This window comes from Bos mutus, chromosome 9 (assembly GCF_027580195.1).
Source record: "Bos mutus isolate GX-2022 chromosome 9, NWIPB_WYAK_1.1, whole genome shotgun sequence".
Classification (NCBI taxonomy): domain Eukaryota; kingdom Metazoa; phylum Chordata; class Mammalia; order Artiodactyla; family Bovidae; genus Bos; species Bos mutus.
In genome coordinates this window covers 26,061,767-26,080,037 of record NC_091625.1, presented here as the reverse complement: position 1 = coordinate 26,080,037, position 18,271 = coordinate 26,061,767, and the positions used below count along the sequence as shown (strand labels likewise).

Below are 18,271 nucleotides of genomic sequence, written 5' to 3'. Positions count from 1 at the left end.
CCCTGGTGGCTCAGATGGTAAAGAATCTGCCTGCAATGTGGGAGACCTGGGTTCGATCCCTAGGTTGGGAAGATCCCCTGGAGGAGGGCATGGCAACCCACTCCAGTATTCTTGCTGGAGAATCCCCATGGACATAGGAGCCTGGCAGGCTACAGCCCATGGGGTCCCAAAGAGTCAGCCACGACTGAGCGACTAAGCACACAGGAGAGAGAAAGACGGTGGATGTATTATGGGTGGTCTTGATAATGAGCTGTTCTTATTTTTCTGTTTTATTTCTAGCTACAAGAAAACACATGAAACCCTGAGTCATGCCGGGCAGAAGGCAACTGCAGCTTTCAGCAACGTTGGGACGGCCATCAGCAAGAAGTTTGGAGACATGAGGTACTGTGGGAAAGAGCCAGGTGGAAGAGGCTTGGCCTTTGGCTTTCAGAGACAAGGAGGGGCATTATCCATTGACTAGTTTTCCTAAGGCATTCTTTTCTTTAATTAGATTAAAATTTTATGTGGCTGATCGTATTGGTGACTGAGATACATTTTTATATTGGGACCTTTACCTAAAGGTCAGCTTAGTGGATCTGATCCCAGAGATGCCCTTTCTACTATTCAGTAAAAATAGAAGACAGAGGGTACCTTTAATCACCAGTAATAAGGAGAGATTCCAAAAGAATGCAACACATACTGAATTTGAATCACTGTAACTCAAACTAAGTTAAAATATGCTTTCAGTGAATATGCTCTGATAAACTATTCTTGGCTACATTTTTGTACACATACAGCTAGTATATATATTTTTTTCTATGCTAAATATATAGATATTTATTCTTTTATTCTAGAAAGGTACCATGGATATATGCACCTGGTAATATTCTTTCTTTACTTTGGCAATATATTGTGAATATTTAATAAGTGTTTATTACATCTTCATTTTCAGTGGATGTATTCTCTTCCAGTGCACAGCTGTTAAATGTAAAATTTACCAAATTTTAAAAATTTAAAAATTACCAAAATGTTTAAACCAGTTCCTTTGCACATTTTGGTGATTTTCAGTATTTGTTATATAAAATTAGGGTGAATATCAAGATTTGAAACTGAGAACAATGTAATATTGACCATTTTTATTTTTTATATTATATTCTAGAAAGTTATCTTACATACAGTTGCTGCTCTCATATTTTTTTGCTTATTTAAATACCTATCATAGTTTATTTTGAATTTGGCTGATATGCTTAGGAGATTTTTCTTTATAAATCAATGTCATTTTTGTCTCTAAAAATCAAGTTCAATTTTTAAAAACTTCTCAAGTACATTTTATATTTCTTCTTTTTAAAAACTATGTGCATATTATTTTACTGGATTCTTAAATTATTGCTTTCTGTATTACTCTGCAGCTTTGATGCCTAGAGGCAAATATTTGTATCTTTAAGTTATTTTTTGACTTCAAAAATTACTGGATTGTGCCCAACATTCATGCATCATCTTAAGAACTTGGCATTCATGAGGCTAGAATTAAATAAGTACATATGCATGAATCTGAGTACATTGCTTTATCTTCATTTTTGCTAATAAAGCAATAACAAAAAGCAATTAAAATTCTTCAGAGGCAGTGTGTGATGAACTGGTAAGCATTTTGGATTATTAATTAACCCTAGTTTTATTAGAATAAAATTTGCAGTCATTTCAATGGCAGGAAAGCATTTATCTAAACTAATTAAATAATTCCTTAAAACAGGAAAGACTTTATCACCAGTTATATCCAAGAAAATATGTTTTGTCATGTTTATAAAATTTGTTTTCCACGTACTTAGTTGAAACAATGATCATAGTGGCATAATACTGCCAACAGGAACAGTGTTTCTCCAACTGGAGGAGACTTTACAGACAGCTCTGAAGCTTGTTACATGCATATTCCTAGATTCCACCTCTCTCTCTTGAGATTGCACCTAAGAAGGTCTTGGATGGCATCTAGGAACCTGTTTGAAATAAGCTCCCAGGTGATCTGACTTCAACTAGTTAGGTGTTGAGGAACCAAGTGTAATTTAGCTTACCTGTACCTGGGTATTCTCAGTTATAAATGTAGATAAGAGTAACATCTTCAGGTTATTATGCAAGTAGCAGAAGACAGCGTGCCATGTATTAAACATTCAATAAATGCTAGTTTTTACTTTACTAAGGAACTATCTCAGTTACAAGGTGGCCCTCCAGGACAGAAATTAGGCAGAGTCCCTGAACAGGAGTGTGCTGTATTTCATGAGTTGTAAAGAATAAAGACTGTGTTTCACACATATACATGTTGACACACTCATGTTCCTGCATGAACTGGGCATAATATCAAGGTGTGTTGACTGCCTTTCCTCCTGTTTCAATGTGGCTTTATTTTAGCATAATGGATAATCTGTTTCCCAGGAGTTCTAAACTTTTCGTTAATTACTGCTCTGTGCAGAGGACACAACACTTCCATTATAAACTGTGTCTAAAAATATTGGGAAATGTAGTCTTTATTACTAGAGATTCAAATATGATCCTGTAATAATATGTAGACCTATATTTTCCAATCTATATTTTTCTCAAGCTAAATATCTAACATCTATATATAAATGAGGATAAGTCCCTGTGAAAACAAGTTTTACAAAGGATTATTACTTTTGATTATACTAGAACAAGTAATATATGTAAAAATCACATTTGAAAATTACTTAAGTTTAATACAATAATGATTCTTAAATGAGAACAATTAGTGGGTTTTCAATTTGGGGTTCAAATTAACTTGTCAATTTATAAAATGATAGTGGGGAAATTTAAAAATTTTATCACAGGCATTTTACTTTGAACCCCTTTGCAGTTTGAAAGTATTAATATCATATTATTTTATATTTTGTTGGTTACATCATAATATCCCTTTATGAATTCTGGGAACACATTTCTGAATTTGTTTAAAAATTGCTAGAAAAATTTAGATACCTTAGGAGAAAAACAGGACCTCTCAATTTTTGTTTAAAATCATTACAAGTTAATACTCACAGGTTTCCAAAACTTAGAATTTGGACCTTTTAATAACTGAGTGAAAAACACTATGTTAAGATTTAATTTAGACGTTTTATAAAAATAAATATTTCCTGAGCTAAGGTCCTCCTTTTATCCTGATGACCCCTAAATGAAGGCCCCTCAGCCCAGTCACGGAATTCTGCCTCCTTCTCCGTCTGCTAGATAACATGGCTAATAGCTACCTAACCAGATGGTTTTCTCTGAGGTTAACACGAAGTCACATTTATGAAAGGACTCTGTGGAGAAGTGCAAGCTCTTGGAATCATTTTTATAATAGTAATGTTGCCATCTTCTTGGCATTTCTGGGTGAATTCGCTCAAACAGCGTGTGATCTAGTGGAGGGGAAATCTTTGGACAAGGCTTGTAACTTTAACAGAGAATCCAGCTATAGCCATGAGAAAAACAGTGATAAGAGACGGTAAAGCAATCGTGAAGACATTAAAGTCAGTGCACTCAAAAAGAGTAAGGAATGGGGTCCCTTATCTTTTCCCTGGGGCTTTTGAAAAGGGACAGCGGGCAGTGTGGTCCTTCCTCTGCATCCTGATGTGCTAACCTTGCTCCTCCTTTTCTCTCCTGTGCTGCTATGGCTGTAGGTCTCATTCCATCGGGTAAGCGCTGCCCCAACTGGCTCCCTTCCTCGAAGCTCCCTTCCTCCCCAGAGCACCATGGTGGGCATGCCTGGGCCCCAAAGCTCTTTTCCTGAAAGTGTTCACTACCAGGGAGTTACAGAGTATAGGGCACCTAATGTGTTTGCATCTATTTCAGCACTTGTTTATATCATTTCTGAATCATTTATTAATGCATCGCTTTCGCTTGCTGAGTCATCCTCAGGGATCTCTTTCTGCATCATGCCTGTGTACATGGCAGAGGTCCTTAGAAGAAATGGAAAGTGGAAATTGTGCACTGCAGATGTATATGAAACCGGCAGAAAGTAAAGTCGAGAAACAGAACAATTTCCTCTAGATTGTCATGTTTTTCTGAACTTCTTATAACTGTAATTTAAGCAGATGGTTCACCTTCAGCTTTCTGTACCCTCTGAAGTTGAAGTGGAAAAGCCCAAATGTTAACACGTGTGCAATTGTCAGTCCCAGGTCTCTGAATTAAGCCTCCTTTGGGGTGGAATCTTATTACATAAATTAAAAAAAAAAATCTTTCCTAAGAAAACTACCTGTATTTAAGAGATAAATACTTGATAATGTTGATGAATTTCTTTTGGTAATTCTCTTTTTTAAATGTAATTTATGAAGAAGTATTTTGCCTATGATTTCTAAATGGAGTGTCTGTAAATATCCGCTGCGTTTCTTTGTCCTTTTCTTTCTGAGTTCTAGTAAAGTTACTAACCCTAACCTCAGTGGATATTGTTAGGGAAGGTGAGGGTGAGTTTGATCCCTTACCTGTTAAGCTTCTTGGGAGAGGAGCAGGCAGGAACTGTGCTGGAAAGTGGATGAAGGGATGCTTGCCTAGGAAAATGAACCCCATTTTGCTTCTTCCCTCCACACACCCTGATTTCTAAGCAGAACTCACATAGAAATAACAGTCAGTCAGAGGGACAATGAATCAATTGCTGTAGGATTAATAAGGTAAGACAGCTGATGCTCTTAGAAGTCTCAGAAAAGTTGATCCTCGTACCAGTTGTCCTAGGATGGAGGCGGAAACCCTAGCTCCCACGTTGGACTGTGTGAAATGTGTTTATTTGGCATGTTTCCTTGATTGATTCATGTTAACTCTGTGTAGTCCTCTGATGAGCTTCAAATGGAATGATGAGCTGTTAGCTGCCTGGCTCTACCTGCTGGGCACTGTCCCTTGTCCCTGACTGTCTTCCTGAAACAGGAGGAGGGAGCTGGACCAGGAGTCATGTCCCCAGAATCATGTACATGGACTGCTGGCCTGACCTGGGGGGAACCAGGTCAGATTTCCTGGCTTACCGAGAAAGTATAGGGTTGGCCAAAAATTTGTTTGGGATTTTCCATACGATCTTGCAGAAAACCCAAACGAACATTTTGGCCAACCCAATAAAATAATATGCAGCCACGGACCATCTGCTCTTCCTTAATTCCTTTGGAAATGATTGTGGCCCATCCTACCCAACAATAACAAATATCATCTTGGTGGGGAGGGCAGGGAATACTTCAGATAGTTGACATTGCTGTTTTAAAACTGTGAATGAGGAGTTTCTCAGATACTTATATTGTACTATCTTCTTTTTTCTTTTTTTTGTTTCCCCTTTAATCTGCTTTTGCCCTGAAGCTACTCCATTCGCCATTCCATAAGTATGCCTGCAATGAGGTAATGTGTGTAGTTTACATAATCTCAATGCAGAATGTGTATGAAGTGTTACTTTTATTGTGGATTTTTTCCTTTTTTATATGAGGGGAAGTGCCATGACCTATATTCTCTTTTCTGATGGCCCTCAGGAAAAAAAGGCTATAGAAGAATTGTAGTTGTGAAGGGCTCAGGCTACTGATTGGACACGCTAGTTTAAATCCAGCAGTTCCTGATTTGTATGACCTGAGACAACTTACCGAATCTACTTCAATCTCCATTCTCTTGCCCATATACTAGGAGAAATGAGAATCTATCTACTTCAAATGGCTGTTGTGAGATGTATGGTCTGCATAAAGCACTCAGTACAGGGCCTGGAACATTCCAAGCACACCTATAAAAGGGGGAAATCACTTTATTGCCACAGCAGTAAATGAAAAAATAGGAGACAAAGAGGGCTACAGTTCTAGAAAGGATAACATTAGGATTTGTTAAAGGATATATTAAGGTGAAGAGTCTGTTGAACAATCAAAATGCCATTAAGCTTATTGGTCAGCTGAAAACTCCGGAGAAAGGTGTTCCTCTGGCTTCCAGTTGGTGTGACATAGTGATATGATCAGATAAAATCAAAATGTTAGACTGGGAGTCAGAAGATGCAGGCTGTAGCCCAGTTCAGAGCAGGGGTAAACTTGGCAGCTTTGGGAAGATCATTTCGGTGATAGCGGTTTCATCATGCTTAAAAATAAAGGGCTAGAACCAGACTTTGGGCTCCTCCCACGGTGCTTCCAGGAACCCGTGGGCTGCCCTGGGGAGGGGCTCAGTGGAAAGACATCTGGCCCCTGGAGCTCTCTCTTACATCATGCAGAACTGTGTCTCTTCTTTCCTTCTTTATATTACATATTGTGGTGTGAATACATTCTAGAGGGAGCTCAGTTACTCTAAATAGTTCAAGCACTTTGAAGCCAAATTCTTTCTAAGGTTATTTGCAGTTTCTCCCTGTTCTCCAGCATGCACTCTAGGGTAATCAGATTAGAGGAATGTCTGTTTTATTATACCTGCTGATGTCTCTTCTACACTGGGCCTATGTTGTGACTTTGCAAGTTGGACCAGAGCATTTGATTTCCCTAATGTGGGGAAAAATAGACAGCATAGGTGGCTTAGTTTATATTTGAATGACTTGCTCCCCTAGCATAAGAACATTGACCAGTGCACCCTGCAGCCCTGAGCTTCCTTACTTGTTAAATTTTGTCTGAGTGCCCAAAGAAGGCTTGAAAAAAATTTGTATGGCTTTTCTCTGGGAGCCAGAAATAATCAAATAACTTATGGGTCAAATGCGTTCCTTATGAGCTTGCCTGAAATTAACTTTAAAAAAAAAAGAGAGATTTTACTCAACTAACATCCACTATGAACCATCAGGATGAACTAAATGTCTGCCCACTGTGGTCTTATACAACTGATGGATAACAGGTAGTCATGTGACCAGCTTGGCCAAATAAAATGTGTGTTGGAAGTAAGGTGCTAGTAAGTACACACTTCTGAATCACTCTCATGCAATTTCACTAGCATTTCATCATGAGACAGGTACTGTGGAGGATCGCTCATAGGAATTTGACTCCTATTTGAGTCATATACAAGATGTGATGCTGTGCTTGGTCCCTCAGGGCTCAACATTGTTAATTCATGCAACCTGGATGCAAATGCATTTTTGACCATCCAGAGTATCAGCCTTGACAGACAAACTCTAACAAAGACAAATTCATTCAAAAACATATTCTGTATGTTAGCTTTCTCTTTATAGTATTAGGGCCATGCTATAGCGCACACCACACAATGAAGCCCACGTTTTATAACTATTCTCCCTTATAAAGTTTCTTTAGGTCATTTCTCTTATTTTATTTCTTCTGCACTCAAAAGAGACTAGAAAGTGGTTTATCAAATATAGTAACATTCAGTTGAATTATTTGACCTGAAAATGATGAGAGTCACTGTTGCTGAAAGCTGACATGAATACTAGATTTAAGATTCATTTTTAATTCAGTTCCAGTTGCCTTACTTGGACTTAGTTGATATCATTGGACTTGGTTGATATCACTTTTAAGAGTAATGATGTCATTAACTCATAATTTCATGTAGACAAATACAGTATAGGAAACCAAAAAGCACCACATGAAAAATATAAATCTCAGAAGTATAACATGGTATGTAGATTATTTAACACAATGACTGAGTTACAAATAAAATGTCAGTAGACTGCAAGTTTCTAATAGAACAAATAAGTATCTTCTTTGAAAGGAAATATAACACATGTGAATAGCACCATTTTGATTAAGCATTAGACAAGTAATAAGTATATTTCAACCTAAAATAAAGAAGGCATTGACTTTCAGAAACACTGCTCCCTGGACACTGACAAAATACTTAGTTTTAAAACTTAAAAACTTTAACGTTTGAAAACATATGAACCTTTTTTCCCCGTAGCTATTTCTGTCCTGTCTCACAGTCACTAAAAATAAATGACTTTTAAAATTCCATGTGGGAAAACTTGAACATGACATTCTTCAGATAGACTTTCCAGTGGTTATAAAATAACTGGGTTTGGAAAAGGTGTATTGTGATAGAAATAATTAATTAGGAAATGAAAAATTAAGCTATCACTTCTTTGACTCACTGGAAATGATTTATGGTTCAACATGGAATTAAGCCAGTTGTATCCTTGCCAAATGCTATATTATTTATTCTATAGCTGAGCATCTGACAATTTTACTTAGAAAAATCCCATGGTAGGTTATGGTTTCTGGATCTAACCTAGCAGAAGTGAAATGTCTTTTAAAACATGGTTGGTGTAGGTGGCCAACCAACAACTAGCTCTGGTGCAGAGGTGATGTTTGAAACCAGATAGCACAGTTGCTAACACAGCTAGGTCTTTGGAGCTGACCTCTCTTTTTTTGTTATTTTAGGAATTCTCCTACTTTCAAATCATTTGAGGAGAGGGTTGAGACAACTGTCACAAGCCTTAAGGTACAGATGAAGTAAATTTTGCGTCATGGGGTTCATGAATCAGGAAAGCTTAGTCGCTTGGTTCCAAAGGCGGGGCCACCAGCATTTGGTTCCAAGGCTGCTACCAAGAAGGCAGCCTTGCACTGAGTCACTTTTCTTCAGATATAAATCTGTAAATAAAACCAGTATTGAATATTGTTACTGTATATGTACAAAGTTGTTCATATAAACCATTCAGGAATGAATTGTGCATTCAAGGGAATTGGGCTTGGGTTGATCTCTTTGCTGGTTAGAACTCTTAATGCTATTACCCAAGAAGCAGATACGTGATAGATGAATGTGGATAGGACAAACTATATATGAACTCTGAATTTAGAGTGTAAGGGAAATTTCAGTAACAGCTTAGAGCTCCTCTGATTTGGTGTATCAGTAGAAATAAACCGTGGATCAGTAGAAATAAACTTGGCTCCATGGGTTATCCTGCCATCCACCACCCCTCAACTATTTAGATTTGTTTACTGCATTCATATATTGAGCACAGCACAGCATGAAGGCAAAATTAAGCTGAGTCACAAAATGTATTATTTTGTAATGGTGCATTTGTTCCCTGGATATATACTGAAAAGATGCCTGTTGTATAGTAGGTGCTAAAAAAAATTGATTGAATTTCATGTTTGAGCATAGATAAATTAATATACTGAAGATAAAAGAGCAAAAATAGAAGCAGTCTAATCTTAAATGTATAGAACATTTAAAACAGGAAAAATCATGGATACTACTAAGATTTTTTTAAAGGTATTACCTAAACATAATTACATCTTGATATTACTATTTTGTATACAATCCATTTCTGTATTTCCCTATTACTGGGAAAATTAAGAACATGTGTGACCTTTAACTAGCTCAAAAGCAGATATAGGCATGTGCTGATTACCCAGCTGCTTCTGAATCATGCAGCCCTCACACGTGCTGCCAGGTGAGAGTCTATGAGATGGTAAGTAATTCCTTCCTGGAGGTCCTACATGCTCTTATCAGTTTTGAGCTGGAGGGTCCTTCCCTTTAGAGGAGGGTTTTTACATGGTCTTCTCTTTTCCAGGCCTGTGATTAGGTGTTTAAGGCCCAAGAATGAAATTATTACTCAGCATTTACCATGCTTTCATTGACTTCAGTTACGAGCAGTTTCTAGTCGCATAGTTCTACTGCTCTGCTTGTCAACGTTATCATTTACTGAGTGTTTAGGAACCAGGAGGAGCCATTATATTGCCCCTATTTGTAGAGAAAACTTTTGATAGTGAGGGACATGCAGTGTCACAGACATTTCTCTTGCTAAAATACCTAGTTTCAAAAGAGAAGATTCAAAAAACCCTAGGGGTTAATTTCTCAACATTTGGTTCTCAGCCTTAGACAGTCCAAGAAGGATGGATTCTGTTGTTAGCTAAATTCGGACATAGGAAAAGTTGTACATTTTTAGGTTTCCTTTAGAAGAAGGAGATATGAAGAAGCAAAAGAAAAAGAAAGAACAACCTATTTACTTTTGCTTTTAGGAAAATCTGGTAAGCTTACAGGACACATATGATTCAAGAGTTTGATCCACACTGTCAGCCTCTCACTTTTCTCACTTCATCTGAATGGAAGGTATAGAGTGTGCCTCCTCCCTCTACTGCTAAGTCGCTTCAGTCGTGTCCGACTCTGTGTGACCCCACAGACGGCAGCCCACCAGGCTCCCCCGTCCCTGGGATTCTCCAGGCAAGAACCCCGGAGTGGGTTGCCATTTCCTTCTCCAGTGCATGAAAGTGAAAAGTGAAAATGAAGTCGTTCAGTCGTGTCCGGCTCTTCACGACCCCACGGACTGCAGCCTACCAGGCTCCTCCGTCCATGGGATTTTCCAGGCAAGAGCACTGGAGTGGGGTGCCATCACCTTCTCCGCCCTCAGACATGTACAAAACCAACTCAGCCAACTGGATACTAGCCTGTGTCAAGACCACCTGAAAACAGGTCCTATATCTGCATGACTGCCCATAGATTTTACAAGACTCACATCCCATCCATCTCCTGGGTCATGGTCAATGCTTAGTTTCCCTTTTTCCTGCCCACACAGACAGTGGAGAATGGCTGATAATCATTCTTTGTGTCAAACCGTCAATTACAAATTCCTCATTCCTTTTGTTCTCCAGACTAAACAGCAGATGTTTAACCCTTCCTACATTGTTTATTTTCTGTGCAGTTTACTGTGGTGTTCTGAATCTTCTCCAAAGCTTCTATAACTTTCAATTATGAATCCTGAGGCTGTTTCCTGCTGAAGGAATGACTCATGAATCAGTAAGGATGAGTGAAATAACCTGTAGGTCGATATGCTGTATTTGTACTGACACATAACTGCTTCAAGCCTGATTTTTCAAACACCACTTAGAGGGGATCATGTTCATATTTGAGTTCTATTGGAAATAATGTTCTGCTGTGAAGTGAGGTCTGTTCCTGCCATCTTCTCACACAATCTGTCACACCATCTGGCATTTGTACCCAATGGATCATTTGATGGATCATTCTTATTTTATACCCAATTGTGTAGTTAGTTTGATTTTCCAGAAAAACTTGCCAATTCATCAAAATCATATAAAGGTGGTCCTTTCCACCTACATCCTTGTAATACACATCAGTGTACTACTTGAAATCTTGGCTGGTGTCACCTGTATGCTCAATAAGCACAATTTCTATTTCATCTAAAACAAGCAAACAGAAAGCAGACCTAGAATCAGCTCCTATGAAACCATATTTGGAACATTGTTCTACCATGTTCCAGTGAATCATGAGCAATGACATCCTTTCCAACTATTGTATTGTTCCATACCAAACAGAACATATTTTCAGTGCACCTACTTTTTGATAAGCACATTGTATAGCCTAAATTAAAACCTCAAAAAAGGTAAGACATATGGGAGTTGGACTGTGAAGAAGGCTGAGAGCTGAAGAATTGATGCTTTTGAACTGTGGTGTTGGAGAAGACTCTTGAGAGTCCCTTGGACTGCAAGGAGATCCAACCAGTCCATTTTGAAGGAGATCAGACTCAATACTCTGTGTGACTGAATGTGACTAAAGAGGAAGATGAAAACTATTAATAGAGTCAATTACATTGAATTAGACTTATCTCTCTCAGAAAATAAGCATAGTGAAAAATTAGGTAGTTAAAGCCAATCCCCTGCTTCTTCCCAGTGTTAAGATAACAGAGTAGAGGAGGAATCAATGCTCTGTGTCTGAGGTCTGCAAACTAAGATGGATGGACTGAATCCAGCTGGTCCCCTATTTTTGAGTGATCTGTATGCTAAGAAATGATTTTTACTTTTTTCTTAATGGTAATTATTCTTCAAAGGAAGAATAATATTTTGTAATTTGAAAATTAAATTACATGAAATTCACATTTCAGTGTCCATACATACAGCTTTAATGGAACTCAGCCATGCTTATTCACTTATATATTATCTTGGCTGATTTCTACCATGGCTGATTTGAGTATTTGTGACAGAGACTATGTGGTTCTCAAGTCTAAAATATTTATAATCTGTCACTTTCCAGAATGAGTTTTCCAATTCCAAGCAGAGTGGAAAAACTCAACTTAGTAACTGACTTTAAAGAGGCAGAGGGATTTTAGCGACAGTGGGAGAAAAGTATGTGTGTGATTTTCGAGAACTGAACTGCTTTCAAAACCTGGTTAAAGTTTTTAAAGGGCAGGCCAGGCAATCAGCAGGTACATTCCCCAATGTAGTCTATGTCCTTGTAAGTGATCATAATAAGTGACAGTGAGGTGTAGATAGAATTTTGGAAATAGCCACATTATCTATTCTGTACCTTTCTTTTACTCAAAGTGTTTTTCCATATTGTTACTGGTTAAAGGAGGGCCAAGACTTGCATTAAGCCTTTGGGGCCATTAAATATTCTTTTGAAAGACCGTTTGCTAAGAAATTTTTCAAAGTACTTAACCATATTCCTTAATTATAAACTGATTTCTTCCTGACTATATTCTTAGCCAACAACAAGTATACAAAAAGAGTATCTGAAAGCATCATAACTTTGCATTTTAAGGTATATCCTCCTATTAAGACCGCTGCCTGGAAAGATGTGGGGTGACTAGTGCTTAAACCATGATTCATCTCCAGCTCTCAAAGTAGAGACATTTACCAGAACTTCAGATTGTCTTGTTAAGTCTCAAAATGAAAAGTTGGCGTCGCTTGAAGGAGTTCCTACATTTGTAAAATTGGGGGGATTTATCTAACATTCAATTCTGTTTAGATTAAATTGATTCTCTGGGTGACTGAAGAGACGGTGCAAATCCACAGATCTGGACATGCCCCTGAAGGGACTGAGAATTTTAGATGTAGAAGGGACAAAGAGAATACTGATAAAGTTAGAGAGACAAAGAGAGTGTTGTACAAATTAAAGTTTCGAGTCCCGCCCCCAAACCCAAATATGATTGACACCCTAGCCCTCTGTGAAAGGAAACAACTTCTCTACATCCTTTGCATCCCCTTTGCATGCCCGCTCAAGAAAACAAGTATTTCTGAACTTCAGAGTAATCCATCTTATTTTTTAAAATTATGAAAATGACGAACTAACTACACGTGTGCCTCTCTGCCTGTTTCAGACGAAAGTAGGTGGTGCGAACCACGGCGGCGGCAGCTTTGAGGAGGTGCTGAGCTCCACGGCGCACGCCAGCGCGCAGAGCTCGGCCGGGGGCCCACGACTGGCCGAGGGGGAGGAGCTGCAGTGCTAAGGCCCCGCCCTGCCCGCGTGCCTCCGGAAGGAAGACCACAGTCCTTGGGGAAGACACAGGCCTTGACCTTGTTCTTCAAATGGCTTCTCCTCAAAGTTTAATTAAATGATTTACATTTGAATTCGTGTCTTTGCGGGACGAGGCAACCATTTTAGAGTTCCTAGATTGTCATCTTTTAAAATGTCGACTTCAGCAGGTACATAGTTGGTCATGACCCTTGTTTTTGTGTAATTCAACATGTTTTCCAAACCTGTAGCTGTTAATTATTTGCTTTGATTTTTGCTTGGACTCCTATAGGAAGTGCATGTCTTTGAAGTCTAAGTGCCCCCTTTCAGTTCTGTCTGCTGGAGTGCTCTCTTTCTGACTGGCTCCAGCAGGGAATGAGATGACACTGCAAATATCCTCAAATCGCTTGTGAGCTCCCTCACCTACTTCAATTAATTCCTTATGCTTATTTGAATTAATTAAAATAATTGATTTTAATGATAACTTTGAATCCTTAATTTCTTTACATTTCAGGGCTGTTGATGACCTTGATAGGTGGTAGTGTAATTCTGCAGATGCTGTTTTAAAATCAACTTCTACTGCTAATCTGGAGAATATAAGAGGATACATAAGTAATTATAACCTCTGCTACTTTAGGATGCTAAAACAATCTCCAATTCTGAAATTCTCTCAAATCTACCTAGAATAGTATTTAACTCAGGTAACTACTTAGTTAAGTAGGCAAGAAACAGATGCAAAAGGATTTGCTAGAAAATGGTAGAAGCAAAGTTCTGCCACTCTTTCCAGTTTGCAAACTGCTCACATTAAAAAAAAAATCATCTTAGTATGATCAGATTTCTGCAGTAATGTTTACCTTCCACATCACAAACTTTTCTTCTCAATAGGAACATATGTTGGTTGTTAGGTAGCAGGTAGCATTTATTATTAGTAGTGTGTGTTGGGGGGTGGGGGTGTATAATTTCCTCAGTTCTGTCTCATTGCAGCAAAAATTTGAAATGGTGGACCAGTGTCGCAGCTCTTTACAGCTCAGTTTTATTGAGCAAGCAAAGAAGAGTACACCCGTGAGGCAGGAGGGTGGGCCAACCCAAAAGGAGAGGCCTCAATCTGTCTTGGCGTCCTCCTTTTTATTCATTCATCTCCTCCTCCCCTTGAGCCTGCCCTATGCCAATTGGGGTAGGCAAGAAGGGGGCATGTTTGTTTCACCTGAAGCTCTCACTCCAGTCTGCGGATTTTCTTCTGTTCCGTTTTTGCAGGCTTTTCTCTTTGTCTTTTAGCCACTGCCATTTTGGACTCATTTTTTCTATTCTAATTACCTGACAGTAGCAGGTAATATAGCTACATTTTAAAAATGTACACTCTAGAATGTAGAATAGACTTACCAACCGAAAAAAAAAACCAAATTTAAATATAGTAATAATATATATAACATATGTTATTTATAAATAATATATAATCCATATAATATGCATAACATAGTATGTTCATTGTTCATTTTTAACTTCATTAGATAGAAGTGGGTATTTGTGACACACTGAAATAAAGCTAACTTTAAAAAATTCTATTCACATTAATGGAGCAGGACAATCCATATACCTAACTGAAAATCAAACTGGTTCAAGGACACAGAATCTCCAAGGCCTGGACTCTCGGGAGCAACAGGTGTGGGGATGTAAACTCGAACCAGAGTAGATGAATGTGGACAAAGGACCTCTGCCAGTCGAAGTGTTGGCATTCTCCCTAACTTAGCCTTCCAGCCTGCTGGCTGAAGCCAAACCCTGTCTAGCTGGCTTGTGACTTGTGTTGCTTGCCCACTGCTGTGGCGTGCCCTTGGGCTGTCTGTCCACTCTACAGTGGCCCGGTCACCTCTTATAAACTCACTGCCACCTTCTTTTGGCCACATTCCGCACACTGCATTGTATTAGAAAATGCAGTTACATTGCTATAAATAAATGTCTTCATTCACCAACCCATTTCTACACACAATAGTCTCAGCCTTACAATCTGAAAACACAGCATGAAAACCGGGCAGAAAAATGATCAAGAAAATTAGTGTTAATGCTCAAAGCTAAAATAAACTATATCTTAGCTGTTCATTTTAAATCATTCTTCAAAAATTCTATTTTGATATTTTATAAAAACTATATTCATATCACCTCTATTACTTGTTAAGTTTTTAAAAATTATTCCCTCTGAGCAAGGAATGGTATGATGGCCATGGTGTCTTTTTTCATTCTGCCATGAGATGTGTGATGAATAACCCACATCACTTCAGTTCAGTTCAGTCGCTCAGTCGTGTCTGACTCTTTGCGACCCCATGAATCACAGCACGCCAGGCCTCCCTGTCCATCACCAACTCCCAGAGTTCACTCAAACTCATGTCCATCGAGTCGGTGATGCCATCCAGCCATTTCATCCTCTGTCGTCCCTTCGTCCTCCTGCCCTCAATCTTTCCCAGCATCAGGGTCTTTTCCAATGAGTCAACTCTTCGCATGAGGTGGCCAAAGTATTGGAGTTTCAGGTGCAGCATCAGTCCTTCCAATGAACATGCAGGACTGATCTCCTTTATTATGGACTGGTTGGATCTCCTTGCAGTCCCGACTCTCAAGAGTCTTCTCCAACACCACAGTTCAAAAGCATCAATTCTTCGGGGCTCAGCTTTCTTCACAGTCCACCTCTCACATCCATACATGACCACTGGAAAAACCATAGTCTCGACTAGATGGACCTTTGTTGGCAAAGTAATATCTCTGCTTTTCAGTGTACTATCTAGGTTGGTCATAACTTTCCTTCCAAGGAGTAAGCGCCTTTTAATTTCATGGCTGCAATCACCATCTGCAGTGATTTTGGAGCCCCCAAAAATAAAGTCTGACACTAAGCCATGCTGTGTGGGGCCACCAAAGACGGATGGGTCATGGTGGAGAGGTATGACAGAATGTGGTCCATTGGAGAAGGGAATGGCAAACCACTTCAGTATTCTTGCCTTGAGAACCCCATGAACAGTATGAAAAGGCAAAATGATAGGATACTGAAAGGGGTACTCCCCGGGTCGGTAGGTGCCCAATATGCTACTGGAGATCAGTGGAGAAATAACTCCAGAAGAATGAAGGGATGGAGCCAAAGCAAAAACAATACCTAGTTGTGGATGTGTCTGGTGATAGAAGCAAGGTCTGATGCTATAAAGGGCACTATTACATAGGAACCTGGAATGTCAGGTCCATGAAACAAGGCAAATTGGAAGTGGTCGAAACAGGAGATGGCAAGAGTAAACGTCAACATTCTAGGAATCAGCGAACTAAAATGGACTGGAATGGGTGAATTTAACTCAGATGACCATTATATCTACTACTGCGGGCAGGAATCCCTTAGAAGAAATGGAGTAGCCATCATGGTCAACAAAAGAGTCCGAAATGTACTACTTTGATGCAATCTCGAAAACGACAGAATGATCTCTGTTCGTTTCCAAGGCAAACCATTCAATATCACATCACTTAAGTAGAATAATTAAAACAGTCGTTGGTTGGTAGGTCTCATTTTCTCACTGCCTAATGACTCTGGAGCTCCCTGTGTCCCTGACTTTGATGGGCAAGTGTATCCCAATTTGACCAGCTGCTGAGTTGCCCTATTTTGTTCAGCTGGGCTCAGCTCACTTGCAGTATTTTCAAGTGTTCTACAGTACTGAACAGTATTTGCACACAATGGACATATTTGGCTAACAAATCAAAACAGCTTCAGGCTAGATCAGCACCAAGTATTTGAAATGATATTACAATATGTATGATACCAAAATTACATCTCAATAATCAAAAATTCCAGTGTGAATTGTGATTACAAAATATCTTTTGAAGCCATTCTGTAATTTAACCTTTTATCACTTATTAAATTGTTGTTTGATGGAGAATATTCATAAATTCACACTACACCTTTATCTCGACTATGACTATTGATAGTCATGTCAGCAAAACAATCTGCATTTCCCCTAAATTACACATTTCTTATAGATCTGGTCATGAACCATGGAAAACAGAACAGCTGTGTGCTTTACTGTGAACACTCCTGATAAGCCACGCCACTCACAGTGGTCAACGTGATGAGAATACTGGGGATCTAAGTGACTGTTGTGCCTCTGTACATTGTTCCAAAATTATGTCAGCCTGAAAGTTGTTGAACTTCACTGTATATTAGTGCATAAGGTCGTGAACATTAACCCCAACCCTCTCCTCTCACTTTCTATCAGGTTGGAGTGTGGATGGGTGCAATAAAAGAATGTAACCGGGAAGGGTTAATGTTGAATTCATGTTGCTTGCTGCTGCTAAGTCGCTTCAGTTGTGTCCGACCCTGTGTGACCCCATGGACTGCAGCCTACCCGGCTTCTCCGTCCATGGGATTCTCCAGGTAAGAACACTGGAGTGGGTTGCCATTTCCTTCATGTTGCTTATGTGACTTTAACCCTCATTTTGCCACTTTTGGGGCTTCCCTGGTGGCTCTGATGGTAAAGAATCTGCATGCAATGTGGGAGACCTGGGTTCGATCCCTGGGTCAGGGAAGATACCTGGAGAAAGGCATGGCAACGCACTCCAATATTCTTGCCTGGAGAATTCCATGGACAGAGGGGCCTGGGAGGTGACAATCCAGGGCTGCAATGAGTTGGACATGACTGAGCGACTAACACTTTGCCACCTTGTTATTATAGGTGTACATAATTGCCTGCCTTGGGGAGATAACCTGAGCCCACCTACCTGTGAAGGACAGTAAGGAAGTGAAACTAATATATCCATCCCCCTGCCTGAGGCTTGCCATTCTGAGACATTTGCAAGGATTGAATAGTCTTTTTACTTGTTTCCTCACTTCCCCCCACCTCTGATCCATAAAAGAACCTGGCAACCAGGCCCTGGGAAGATGCTTATTTTGAGGTGCTATCTTGCCATCTTTTTGGTTAGCCGGCTTTCCGAATAAAGTCGTCTTCCTTGCCTTAACACCTTGTCTCAGATTTATTGGCCCATCTTTTGGCAGAGCGAGCCTGGACTTGGTAACAGGGAGATGGTGATAATGTGATGTTGAAAGCAACTGTTTCAAACCTGGTATTTAAATATATTATTCCAGTAAGCAAGATTTAGGAGTCAATGTGGACCCTCACGTGGCAGGTAAATGAAAAACTGAGATGATTGTGACCAGTATTAAGTCTGACCCAGTAAAAACTTC

General features: G+C 39.3%; 1 protein-coding gene across 3 annotated transcripts in view; it reads left to right on the top strand.

Moving 5' to 3' along the window:
• TPD52L1 (TPD52 like 1) overlaps positions 1 to 13,531 on the top strand; it is a 90,240-nt gene extending 76,709 nt beyond the window's left edge. The window contains exons 4-7 of one of the 3 annotated variants that reach the window (XM_070376294.1): positions 280 to 381; positions 5,290 to 5,328; positions 8,262 to 8,322; positions 12,938 to 13,531. In XM_070376294.1, coding sequence (XP_070232395.1) covers positions 280 to 381; positions 5,290 to 5,328; positions 8,262 to 8,322; positions 12,938 to 13,066 — 331 coding nt within the window. In that variant the 3' untranslated portion in view covers positions 13,067 to 13,531. The remainder of the gene's footprint in view (positions 1 to 279; positions 382 to 5,289; positions 5,329 to 8,261; positions 8,323 to 12,937) is intronic. The other 2 variants (XM_070376295.1, XM_070376297.1) reach the window with 2 other exon arrangements.
• The last annotated feature ends 4,740 nt before the right edge of the window (positions 13,532 to 18,271 follow it).